Source organism: Coccinella septempunctata, chromosome 2 (assembly GCF_907165205.1).
Source record: "Coccinella septempunctata chromosome 2, icCocSept1.1, whole genome shotgun sequence".
In the NCBI taxonomy this organism is placed as follows: Eukaryota; Metazoa; Arthropoda; class Insecta; order Coleoptera; family Coccinellidae; genus Coccinella; species Coccinella septempunctata.
Genome location: NC_058190.1, coordinates 9631373 through 9644137, shown reverse-complemented (window position 1 = coordinate 9644137; position 12765 = coordinate 9631373). Strand labels below are relative to the sequence as shown.

The following is a 12765-nucleotide window of genomic DNA, read 5'->3' as shown; positions in this document are numbered from 1 at the left end:
AATAATTTTTATTGCATTTGACCTTTCTTTCTCATCATCTTGCAATATGTTGTATCGGTTGCTTACTGTTACTGAAATATACAATTGTCCGTTGTTGAGTTTTGAGCTCAAATTCGAATTTAGGTTCTTAATTCGTCCGATAGGCGATTCTTGTACTATTGTGTTATCTGTTCTGCTGTGTCTAAACAACGTATATTTTATATTCATATAAAAATTACATATTAGTTAAGACATTGCAGAAGGATAGTGGATTTTTGTTATTTCTATTTTCCACACTTAGGTTCAGTGTTGTATGGAACTTAAAAAAAATAGACAAACAAAATGTTTCGTGCAATCTTTGTGAAAAAAACTACAAAAGTAGCGAAACACATCGGATTCATCAACACATTTGAAAAGTAATCATCACTATGCGGTTGAGTGAATGAAATAACACCAAGAGAATCACGAGATTCTGATTCAGAACTTATTGAATTCAATCACAGATACAGCAGCCTGTTCAACAGATTAAACTATGACTAGTAGTATTAGTAATATCTCTACTGAGGCACCTCCTGATACAGAAAATGAGGAATGTTTTGAATCTGTGAATAACGATAATACTACTGTAAGTACATACTTTAATTATGTAAAACAAAGTGGCTTTAATGTATACCATTAAAAATCAATAGTCAGATTACTTATGATGATGGTTAGTTTTATAATCGATTTATATTTTGCTTCCTAACTTGAAACATTGATGACAAATGTAATGATTAATGATAATGTACCGAATCTTCATAACTAGAAATTTTTTTATGTTACTGTGTATATTACTATATTGTTTATTGTATATATATTATTTTGCTTCAGGTAAATAAGTATCGACTGTCTGCTTATACTCAGATTGAATACATTCCGAAAGCTCGAGTATAAAGAATAAAGAGTGATCCATTCGTTTTTTTGACTGCAATCCCAAATAACCCCCAATCTGAGTATATTATTTTGCTTAATTTAAATGAGCAGTCAAATAAATCAAGCCATGATTTATATGATTTGCAAGAAAACATGCACCGTTAAGGTCAACCGTAAGCAAACTACAATATTGAATATCATTATATTTACTTCATTATTCATTCCTCATTACATATAACTGGCTGAATGGAACAGAGATATGCCAACACAGAAGCCATTTTTATACTAAAATTGTCTGATGTGAAGAATATCGCCTACTGGGAAGAGGCTCTACGTTGTGATAAATTTGAGGTGAACTAATATTGGATTTTTTTCTGTAGGCACATACCTACAGCTGATTACATAAAGACATGTTTTGAAAATATAACCCAAGAACTCAAAATAGAAAAATCTCACAATGATTATTATTGATGGTGGAACTAACAGAATGGCTACTGTGAAGCAATTCTTGGGAGATAGAAACAGAGTTCCAGGCCTGGCAAATTTGTTGAATGTGGTAGAGCAATTATAGAGAATGCAAAGGTTTTGGAACTTGCAAATCGAATGAGAGCCATTGTTACTTACTTCAAACAATCTGTAGATGCATTGGAGAACAAGAGGGTCAAAAGAAAAAGGGACAAGTGTTGACACTCATTCAATCCGTAAGAACTAGGCGGAATTCTTGTCTTGATATGCTGGAAAGTTGCAGTGTGTTATGGTCTGTCGTGGCTAAGAATTTGGCTGACCTGATAGCTTCGGCAGAGTTGAGTGTCGTAAGAGACCTGATTGTTCTGCTCGCCCCATTTAAGTAAGCTACCGTAGAGATGATTAGTGGGGATCAAAACGTGACTGCTAGTTTAGCAATTCAGATTGCAAACTTACTGCAGAAAGTATCCTACTACAGAATTAGGTACTGCAGTGCAGAAGATTTTTGCTTAACTTGGTAACAAGCACCACTAGAACGTAGTCCCCATCTAGCTGAAGCCACAATTTTGGACCCTCTCCCGCGTTTCAAGCGGATACATTTTAATTCCTCTGTAGCTGTTTCCACGGTTATAAGGGAAATATCCAGCGAAATACGGGCTAACCACAGGCGCAAAAGACAACATTCCCTTGTTCAACTCACGACTTCACGACTGCAGTTTCAGACTCTTGTGGTCTGGGCATGAAAAAAAGTGAAAGATATGGCTGCAGGTTCAGTTCAAGTTCTCATTCGACATCTACCAGTGGTGGTATGTCTAGCGAACTGAAGTAATATCTGGATTAGACCAAGATCATTCCATGAAATGAGAATCTAACAAAATTTTGGTTTGATTGTTGCCCTTTCACGCCAGTACGGAAATTCATTAGGTAATTAGTAATTTCAGCGTCCTCAATTTATAAACAGGGTGTGGCATCCGCTGTAAACATTGCTTACTGCTGAGCATGTTAACCAAAGGGTGACGCTCTTATCTTTATCGAAAAAATATTGGTCTTTCTTTTCATTTCAAATTATTTTTCGATTAATAAGAGATCACGTCTGTTAATTTGTATGTACCTACATACTGATGTGATATCATTTTGGTACATGGCCGAAATATATGGCCATATCATTATCAGATATGATGAAGCAGTCATAGAGTATGGAAATTATTCATGTAGGTAATATACTTCCGAACACCATGCTGCACAAATAAGGTCCCACTTGAATTGGGAAAGTCTTTATTAGCAGCCAGAGAGACTAATCCTAATCTACGTGATGCAAGGATCGAAGCTGTTAACAAAGTAGCAGGTATAGATAAAAAAATGGGACTGTATCGACTCCAGCGACTGCATGTCATTAGAAACAGAACTAAAAAAACTCTGCAGACTACTCCATATGGAATCCATCAAAGCATTTGATGAAGATAATATAAAGATAATGAAAAATTTACTAAACGTTTTCGAATTGGAGTTTGATCTTACGATAAATAAAAATATCAAAAAATTCGATAACTGATGAAAAAACTGGTTCGCGTATAAATACAAATAGCTAAACAAGTGCTTGCATTCAAATCATCGGTGCCTGAAAAGACACATTAAGAACAAACACCCCTCCTTTAAAGTTGTTCCGGAAGTTGGTGCAAAAACAAAATTTTAGTTTGAGAGATTGTTGTAAGTCCACTTACTCAAGTTTGTATAAAGTGGACATTCCTAAGGTCCCAAAATCGTACTACGATGGAAGTAAGGATGGAAATTTCACAGAAAATATCGGTTGACAGGTGTATGTATTGAATATTAAAAATTCAAACAATGAGATTAACTGAATCATGAAAAATCCAAATAAACATAGCGCTGTTTACTATGAAATTTTTTTCAGGTTCAAGATGCTATTCCATCTTCACATAAAATAAAGAAGATTCGGAGAATAAGCTTGTGAAGTATTTCCGTCCAAAGGGATCTACTAACAAATTTGTTCACCATTGCATAGAACATGAAAGAGAAGCCCGAGAATGATGTAAATCCAAGCTAGGATATACTGTTATAGAAACTGGATTTATTATCTGTAGCAGATATGCTTGGCTTCGCTTCTCTCCGGATGGCATCATTTTCCGTGAAGACAAACCATTCAAAACGCTTGAAATAAAATGTCCCTTTGTTGGAGAGCATTGTTTGCAGATAATTTCATATGTTCTAAATGATTAAATGTCCACGCCATGAGGTCAGGCATTATAAATAAGAGAGAAGTATCAAAGTAAACAAAGCTCAAAGTGTATAAATCGATCTACAGACCAACTTTGACTTATGGATGTGAAACATGGAACCTGAGAAAAGTCAAGATTGCAGGCTATGGAAATGAAATACTTAAGGAGAGTAATGGGAGTGACTAGAAGAGACAGGATAAGGAATGAATTAATTAGAGAGGATTTGCAAGTGGAATCTTTGGAAAAATGTATTGAGAGGAGACAATTGGAATGGTGGGGACACTTGAATAGAATGGAGGAGGATACAATGACGAGGAGAATTTGGGATGCCAAAATGTCAGAAAGAGGAGACGGGGAAGACCAGAAAGAAGTTGGAGTCAAGTCATTGCGGAGATATTGAATAAGAGGGCAACGAATATTCCTGAAGCTAGACGCATATCATTGAATAGGAAGAAGTGGAGGGAATATATTCAGATGTAGAGGCCACACAACACCCTACACCCAATGGGTAAAAAGAGTTAAAATGACTATATATATAAATGATGAAATGTTAAATTGTTAGTTGGACCATGGTCCAAAAATTTTTCAATATAAATTACAACTTCTACAACTAGGATAGATCCAGAAGCCGAACCGTTATTGTGCCGGAGCGGAAGGTAATAGGAGGAATCCATCCAGATGCATCTGATATCTTGCGTATTTCCCGTTTTAAGGAAGGATAATGTTATCGAGTCTATCCGATATGGCTTATAATTATCTGTGGAAATCAAATAAGCTGCAAGTTTCGCTTGCAACACCAACATGGCCTGATAAGGGCTCAATTGGGACTCTTAGAAAGATTCTCAATAAGCTTAAAGTCCATCAATAAGGACATATTGGAACAGAAAGATTTATACGTTCCCAATTATTTTGATTATGCTAATTTGGCCACAAATATTGCAGGCGGTGTGCAGGGCGTTTACTACTGGAACTTTAATAAAAAAATAGTGTAAAGCGAATGCATCAAAAAAGAAAACTGAATGAGGATATTGAAGTTACGGTCAATAAAACTCTCTCGGACTGGAAATCCGAGAAGAAAAGTCGTTGAATTGCCTTCAACGAAAGACATTAAAATTTTCAATAATTACGCGAGAGAAAGGAAGCACCTCGCTCTCGGTGGATTACAGTCAAAATTCAGAGAAAAAGCTTGGTTGGTACCTGCAGAATCAACTTCAACTTTGGTTTATATGTGCTCAGTTCTGAGCTCCATTACGTGAGAAGAGTAGAGCCGTAGAACAGCAGGTGAGTTCTCACTTCGCAGAGACCCCGAGGAAGAGACTGCCACCCTTGAGTGGGAGATATCAGGAAAGAAGTCCAACAAGGACGGAGAGCGAATAATCTATTGACGGAAATCGACTTAGCATACGAGCTTAAGCGGAAGCTCTTTCCTGGCATTAAGGATGGCCAGTCTACCATGGAGACAGTGAACACGATGGAAGCAATTACACTGACTGTGACAACTAGTAGTAGAGGTTTTGGTTCCGCACACATATTCTACAGTCTATTTAATTTCATGGGGCACAGCAGCAAAACCCACAAGGAGCATTATCGACAACCTATAGCTAGTAGGGAGCTATTGAGAATATTAGAATAGGCACAAATCAGAATATGAATCAGATAACGAAGACGCGAACGATGAAGGTAGGGATAACCGAGAAGGTGAGATAATCAATTCGATTATATCCATAATTCAAATCAAAACGAACTGGATGTTAAATGGCTGTGCAATTTGGACATTGATATATAGTTTGTCAGAGGATCTACGATATGTTATTTTGTTATGTTTCTGTGGATTAGGTACTTTTTATTTTCACTTCTGTTTTTACTTTTACCTATACTTATAGTCTCCTATCGTACTGTAAAGTATCGTATTGTAAAGCATCCATACGCTAAATAAATAAATATATAGAACTGGTGCGAATGAACACTGTTCAGATGATTTCAGTGAAAGAAATATCAATAGATATACCTACGAGTACGTGGTCCAATAAGCCCTGTGGCAATTGATGGAGGTGAGTATTTTTTGACTTTTGTGGATGATTATTCAAATCTTCCATCCGGTTGTTTACATATTTCTCACTTGAGTAGTCGCTCATCAATAAATGTGACTCAAGTCCTCGAATGATCTCAAGATAGGTTTTGGAAACGTCAAATTTTGAGTATGGTCGAACCCTGACTCGAAATGAAAGTTGGTTTGGTTTGCCGTGTAAACAGACAGTAATTTGATTGTCTTTTGTGCTTCCAAAAATCGGCTTTATTGAAGTCAATATGGAATCCATGGAAGATGTGGTCTACTACTACGACGAAATCGATCACTACGACGAACAAGAAGAAATTATTTGTCTCAGAATTCCAAAAACTTATATGCGAGATGCCTCAAATCCGTTTGGAATTAAAGATTTTAAGAAGAAATTGCGTTTTTGAAAAGATTCAGTTGTTTATATAACGAATTGGATAAGGGAGAAGCTCCAGAAGCCAACGAGGCGAGGATAACCTGTAGCCCCCGAGGTAGCCGTCTTGATGACCTTGAGGTTTTATGCTACAGCATCGTTGCAAGTAAGTATACATAACAAATATAATACACCTTACCTTAACTCAAGTTAGATGTAATGAATTATTAAATGAGTAATACTTCCTTTTCAGTCCGTCTGTGGTGATCTTTCCAATTTTCGCAACCTACTGCTTCAAACATCAGTACTGAAGTGTATGTAGGCCAAACAAGACAATACTTGAAAGACAGAATTCGACAACATAAAAATGATGGCAGACATTTAGAAGCCGAAAACAAAACTGCCCTCACACAACACACACACACACAGAGAGGGACATAGGTTTAATTTTGAAGATGTAGCCATCCTAGATCACGAGCAGCATCAAATCAGACGTCTTTTAAGTGAAATGATACATATAAGAAGAAACGACACAGTGAATTATAGAGAGTATACCAACAACTTGAATGCTTTTTATGACCACATGATAACAAGAATAAGAATGGATAATGGAAAATAACGAAAAATTGTTTGTCTGCGCGCTTTGTTTCGTGTTCGTCGCCTTTTGTATGTTTGTCTCACACTGTATATTTGCTGGTTGGGATAAATCAAATAAGCCGAGACCGAATATGAGATATCTGTCATCGATAACAACGTATGTAATTCCGATTCAGTTTCATTGCTTTATTTCATTGACTGTCACACGTCGGACTGTTTATTAATTTATCCCTAACTTCCTATGACCAAAATGTTACTTTTATTAGTTGTATGATGAGGTATAATTTGTTTTGTGTTTTGTATATGATTAATAAATGCCTTCTTTTTAGCCTTGAGAAAGGAACAAAGTAGTTCCGAAACCTTGGCGAATTCATAAGAGATTGTTTTTGAACCTGTCCAAATTCCTGCGATATTTTATTATTTGAAACATGGACGTGAATACTGCAGAATCATTCATAAGGTTTCAAAATTATTAGCACAACTCAACGAACAATTTATCAAATTCCCTACTGGCAATCGATTACTTCGGAATCGTAAACTATTCAAGGACTTGGAAAAACATGGGACGTGGCCTGGGCTTACTCGAATTGATGGTGCAATTGACTGCACACATGTTAAAATAGTGTCGACTCCAGGGTGCCGATTTCATAAAATTTATCGTAAAGCCCGTTTGCAACAGCCGAGAATTCTCTAGAAAATTTACTCGAAAATTCATTCAGCGTGAATTATCTGCAGTTGCAACACACTTTCGGTAGAATTCTCCAGAGAATTCATTTCATTCCGAAATTTTCTAAAAGAGGTCGAAAATATGACAGTAAATATGCGCAATGAACCAGAACGGGTTGACGCCATTTTAAGTATATCTTCGAGAAATAAAACATGTAGATGGCTACCAGGCAGGCACATAATAAAAGATAGAAGAAGAATTATAACATAGCCTAATCTTGTAGGTTAAGGAAATCTGTGATTTCTGTTTACGTTACAGGGGTTAAGTTATGGAGGGTAGAAAGTTAATAGACCATTTCAGGGTGTTTAGAGAGTTTGGTGCATACAATAATAGTGTTCGAAAGAAAAGTCTTAAGTGTGGTGTGTGTTGTTCGGTTGAGACAAATAATATTGATATCATGTCGTGGTCTAGGGATCAAGTTTCACTCCTGATAGAGGAGTATCACAAATACCCATGTTTGTATGCGGTAAAATCACCCATGTACAGAAACAAACATGCCCGAAATACAGCGATAGAAGCTATAGAAGCATCCCTGAAGACGTTAAGGCCCAGTGTAACGTCCCAAGAAATTAAGAGCAAATTTCAAGCTCTGAAAACAAATTTCATGAACGAGCATAGAAAACATGTTCAAAGCATGAAAAGTGGTGCTGGACAAGATGAGGTAAGAGTTGAGATGAATTACTACTGTTTCAGTGTAGAACTAACACATTTTCTTACAGATCTATATACCTTCATTATGGTACTTTAATAGTATGAAGTTCATTATTGACCATGTTGATGTGAGGCCTTCTTTTGATTCATCTCAGTTCTTGGAGATCGAAGCTGCCCCTCAAGAAGCAGAAGAATGTTCCAATGAATTGGAACAGTGTTTTGTGGCTGAATCTGGATTTCTAATATCAGAGGAATCTGAGCTGCCACTTGAATCTCCAAGACCAAAACGGAAAAAGAAGTTGGATGATGACTCAAATTCACTTTTGAAAGAAGCTTCTGCTGCCCTGAGCACAATATCGAAAACTATTTCTGAAGCACCGACAAATAAAAATAAAGAAACTGATGCAGAAGAAGCATTTGGAAAATATGTCGTTTCTAAAATGAGGCAAATATCAGATCCACAAGTTAAATCTGATGTGGAAGAACGGATAATTAATCTCTTGTTTGAAGGAATCAGAGGATGTAGAAATAAAATCTAAATACTTGTCAGTAAATAAAAGTTGAAAGATAATAACTGTTTTCATTTACTCAATTCATAAATCACAAAACATAACAATCTTTATTCACATAATGTCAAAACATGACTCATTAACTGTTCTTTTTCTATTGCTCATGAGTTAAAACTTTTGATTTGTTCATCTTGCCAGTCGACTTGTCCTTCTGGTGCAGAGAAATATTCGCTGAGCTCTTCTCTCACAGCTCTAGCATCTGACGAGGATCTATTGCCAGCCTGATTACCTATTCTGGGAATGTCTGTGATGTCACCACAACCTCGATTTTCAGTAAGAATGTCTTCAAGTAAATAATTGTGGAAACAAACACAAGCCAAACAAATCGCTTCAACCTTTTCAACGTTCAAACTTATTGGATTGAGAAGAACTCTGAACCGGTTTGCTAAAATTCCAAAGGCATTTTCCACCACCCTACGTGCTCTTGAAAGTCTATAATTGAATCTTCTATGTTGCAGACTCAAACCTCTCATAGGAAAAGGCTTCATCAAATTAGTTTTTGAAGGAAATGCATCATCAGCAACAACGACAAAAGGTATTGCTTTTGATCTTCCTGGCAATGCTTGATCTTTTGGGAGGTTGGCAGAATTTTTTTGTAATATTTCTGATAGCTTTGAGTTCCGGAAAACACCACCATCACTGATGCGGCCATTGCAACCTAAGTTTACGTATATAAATCTATAGCGAGCATCAACCAAGGCAAGAAGGACAATGCTATCACTTCCTTTATAATTATGGTAATAGGAGCCTTCTGATTTTGGAGCTCTAAATGTTATATGTCTTCCATCTAAAGCTCCTAAGCAATGGGGAAATTGCCATAGATTGTTGAAGCCTTCAGATATCCACATCCACTCTTCTGTAGTCGAGGGCATCTACGATAAAACATAATCAATGAATATTACCAAATAATTTTTTAAAATTGAGTATATACCTCCAAATGGTTGATTCTCAACTGTTTGTGTATTGCCCTACACACCTCGGGTACAAATCGAGATATACTGCTCTCATGAACCCTGGTACTGAACATCAGTGAACGAAAAGACTCACCGGTAGCCAGGAATCGTAATGTTATTTCTAACCTTTAAAACATAAAAAAATATTACTTACTTTCACCGATATTTTGCAGTGAATAGAATCTTACCCATGTTTTGCTGATATTGTGTTTTGCATTGGCAATTCAGCTCTTTCTATATCTTTTTCGATTAAATTCAATAGAAAATCGAATTTTTCTTTGCTCATTCTAAAGAAATTTTTAAATGAATCAGCATCTTCCAATGTAAATTCCTCATTCACCATTTTTAAAATTCCCAAACCCTGTGATTCCCTTCTTGAGAACCATTTTCTGGGTGGATTCCTCTTCTTTATTGATTTCTTCTGTTTTAATTTTAGAGAAACACCTAACATAACGGTAGCAACAATGATTCCTGCCAAAGGCAATAGTGTTTCATTTAAATCCATTATTGGAAAAGCACAAATCACAGGCGATAAGATAATAAAGAGATCGTGTACGTATTATTGAATTATTCACATAAACCATACGATATATTTGAGGTTAGAATAAACATGTCAAATTTAATAATTCAAATCAAACGATTATAAAGCGCAAGCGCGTACCGAGAATTTTGTAGAAAATTATGTTCAGTTGCATACATATCCAAAACTAAACCGAAAATTTTTATACAATAATTTCTGCCGTTTTCTTGACAAAATTCTGTAGAGAATTCTCCAGAGAATTCTCGGCTGTTGCAAACGGGCTTAATAGAAAAGCAGACTTCTCAATTAATGTCCAAGCCATTGTTGGGCCCAACACAGAATTTTTAGATATTGTCGCAAGATTGGCAGGAAGCATGCACGACTCCAGGATATTTCAAATGTCCAGAGTTCACATGAGGTACACACAACGTGTACTGAAGCGTTGGGGATAATGGTTACCCATCGAAAAACCTGCTTCGTTACACTTTATTGCAAAAATAAGAATACTAATTTCTCTTTTCGTTTTGTCTCAAGTATATCTCAAGACCATTACTCAAGACATTCATAAGTTGAGATTCAAGTCTCGTTACTTGAGATAGTATCAAACTGATAATGACCTGATATGAGTTTATTAATGAGGAGTCATCTTGAGATGCTGTCACTATCTTGAGAAAGTATCAACTGAGACGCGTTTTGAGATGTGACTATCAATACGGGCCTTAGTAATGGTAGAAGCTAAATTTATCTATAAAATTCATAAATTAAGATGTGATAATGGCATGAAAAAGGAATAATAATTGATTATACAGTGCCGTAATCACCACAAAAAAATGGAAAAAATTTCATTTTTTCATTTATGGACATCCTGTAACTTTACAGAGTGATCATAAACCCTTGATTCCAATTTTTTCTCGAAACTTAGATAAAATAAGTAATAGATTACAAAGGATGATGCTTCGATTGTTGAAATATCAAATAAATATTGTCTATTTGCCAGGAAGAGAAATATTAGTTGCAGATGCATTATCTCGTTCATATAACAAGACTGAGGTTACTGATTATCCTGAAATGGAGTATATTGTCCATACGCTCTATAACAATATACCAATGTTTGAAGAAAAGAAAAATTTATTCAAAAAAGAAATAAATAATGATGAAATCTTGAGCAAAGTAAAAAAATTTTGTATGACGTCCTGGCCAGAAAATATCAGGAATTTATATGGTAATTTGAAATGTTATTTCAAATTGAAAGAAAATATTTATCTTGCCAATGATCTTCTATTCTTAGATACAAAATTATAGTTCCACAATCATTGAGAAAACAAATGTTGGAATTAATTCATGAACTCAACCCCACTTTGGAGTTCAAAAATCAAAATCTAGAGCAAAACAAGTATTTTATTGGCCTCATATGTCTCAGGATATTGAAAATTTAATATAAAAATGTCAAATATACCAACGGTCTAATCAAAAGGAAACTCTAGTGAGTCATCCTATACCAGAAAGGCCTTGGCAATATATTTTCTCTGATTTTTTTTAATATGACGGTGATAATTATTTACTTCCTGTAGACTCATATTCAAACTGGGTGGAAGTTACCCCTACAAAGTCAAAAACAGCAGATGAAGTGATCAATTTTTTAAACAGAAATTTCCACAATTTGGTGTCCCAGATAAAATGGTTAAAAATTATTAGCAAAAAACGAAAAAAAATTCAATATATATACATATATAGGTATATTTGGTCCTATCGCCATATTTTGGTCCAAACAATCTGCCCTTAGCCTATGTCCCAATAGTTATGAATCACCCTGTATAATTCTACTTATTCGATATTTTCTTTATACCTGTAAAAATCATGTAATTCAGTTTCTTCTTCAATTATTAAAAACTAAAACTAAAATTATCAATAAATATTAGGAATTCATATATTTTATTTAATTTAAATTTTCAATCATAATGAATTTTTCAATATTCAAGTTCTGTGGAAATGAATTTTGTCGAAATATCATCAGACAAGGCTTGACAGAATCTGAAATCGAATCATATTCTTGGGGATTGTGTTGTCGGGCTGATCTGAGACATATAAATCATTCTGCTGCTTTCAAAACTTTTCTAGGAAAATGTCGTATGCAGTTGTCTGCTTTGTGGATGAATGCCAGGGAGATTCAGAAGTTGTCCAAGAAGTGCCCATTTCTTGGCTGAAAAATAATTATACCATGTGTATGTGGCCTCCATCCAACTAATATACCTCCATCCAACTAAACTGTGATTTTTTTGCTGGTATCTTTTTGGCAACATTGTTTTTGACAGATCACGGGTGAATCGTGTCTTGTGTCAATGTAAAACTGGTTCAGTTTGATCTATAATTTAATCATGAATCGACTTACGAACGAACAACGCTTGCAAATTATTGAATTTTACTATCAAAATTCATGCTCGGTTAAGAGAGTGCATCGCGCACTTCTTCCAATTTATGGGCAGTTTGGTCGGCCTACTGAGCTTGTGACTAAATTTCGAACGCAGTTTACACTATTGGACATTAAACCTACAACACGCATACGTAGAGTGAGGACCGAAGAAAATACTGCGGCTGTATCCGCCAGTAGAGAGTTGAAGTGCAGCCATGAACGTAAACGTTAACGTTATAATTGACATCTACGCATGCTCATTCGTCCGTTTTTAACGTTAACGTTAGCGTCAGCTTTACGGCCTACGTAAACTAGC

The 12765-nt window shown here is 35.6% G+C and overlaps 2 protein-coding genes across 2 annotated transcripts; one reads left to right on the top strand and one right to left on the bottom strand.

The window, feature by feature from the left end:
- Positions 1-7471: 7471 nt before the first annotated feature.
- Positions 7472-8536, top strand: LOC123306703. Its single transcript, XM_044888823.1, has 2 exons — positions 7472-8007; positions 8066-8536. The coding sequence occupies exons 1-2, from the start codon at positions 7615-7617 to the stop codon at positions 8534-8536; spliced, it is 864 nt and encodes a 287-aa protein (XP_044744758.1). The 5' UTR covers positions 7472-7614.
- A 24-nt stretch (positions 8537-8560) lies between these two features.
- LOC123306689 lies at positions 8561-10078 on the bottom strand. Its single transcript, XM_044888808.1, has 3 exons — positions 9708-10078; positions 9498-9645; positions 8561-9438 (listed from the first exon to the last, which is right to left on the bottom strand). The coding sequence occupies exons 1-3, from the start codon at positions 10022-10024 to the stop codon at positions 8668-8670; spliced, it is 1236 nt and encodes a 411-aa protein (XP_044744743.1). The 5' UTR covers positions 10025-10078; the 3' UTR covers positions 8561-8667.
- Positions 10079-12765: the final 2687 nt, after the last annotated feature.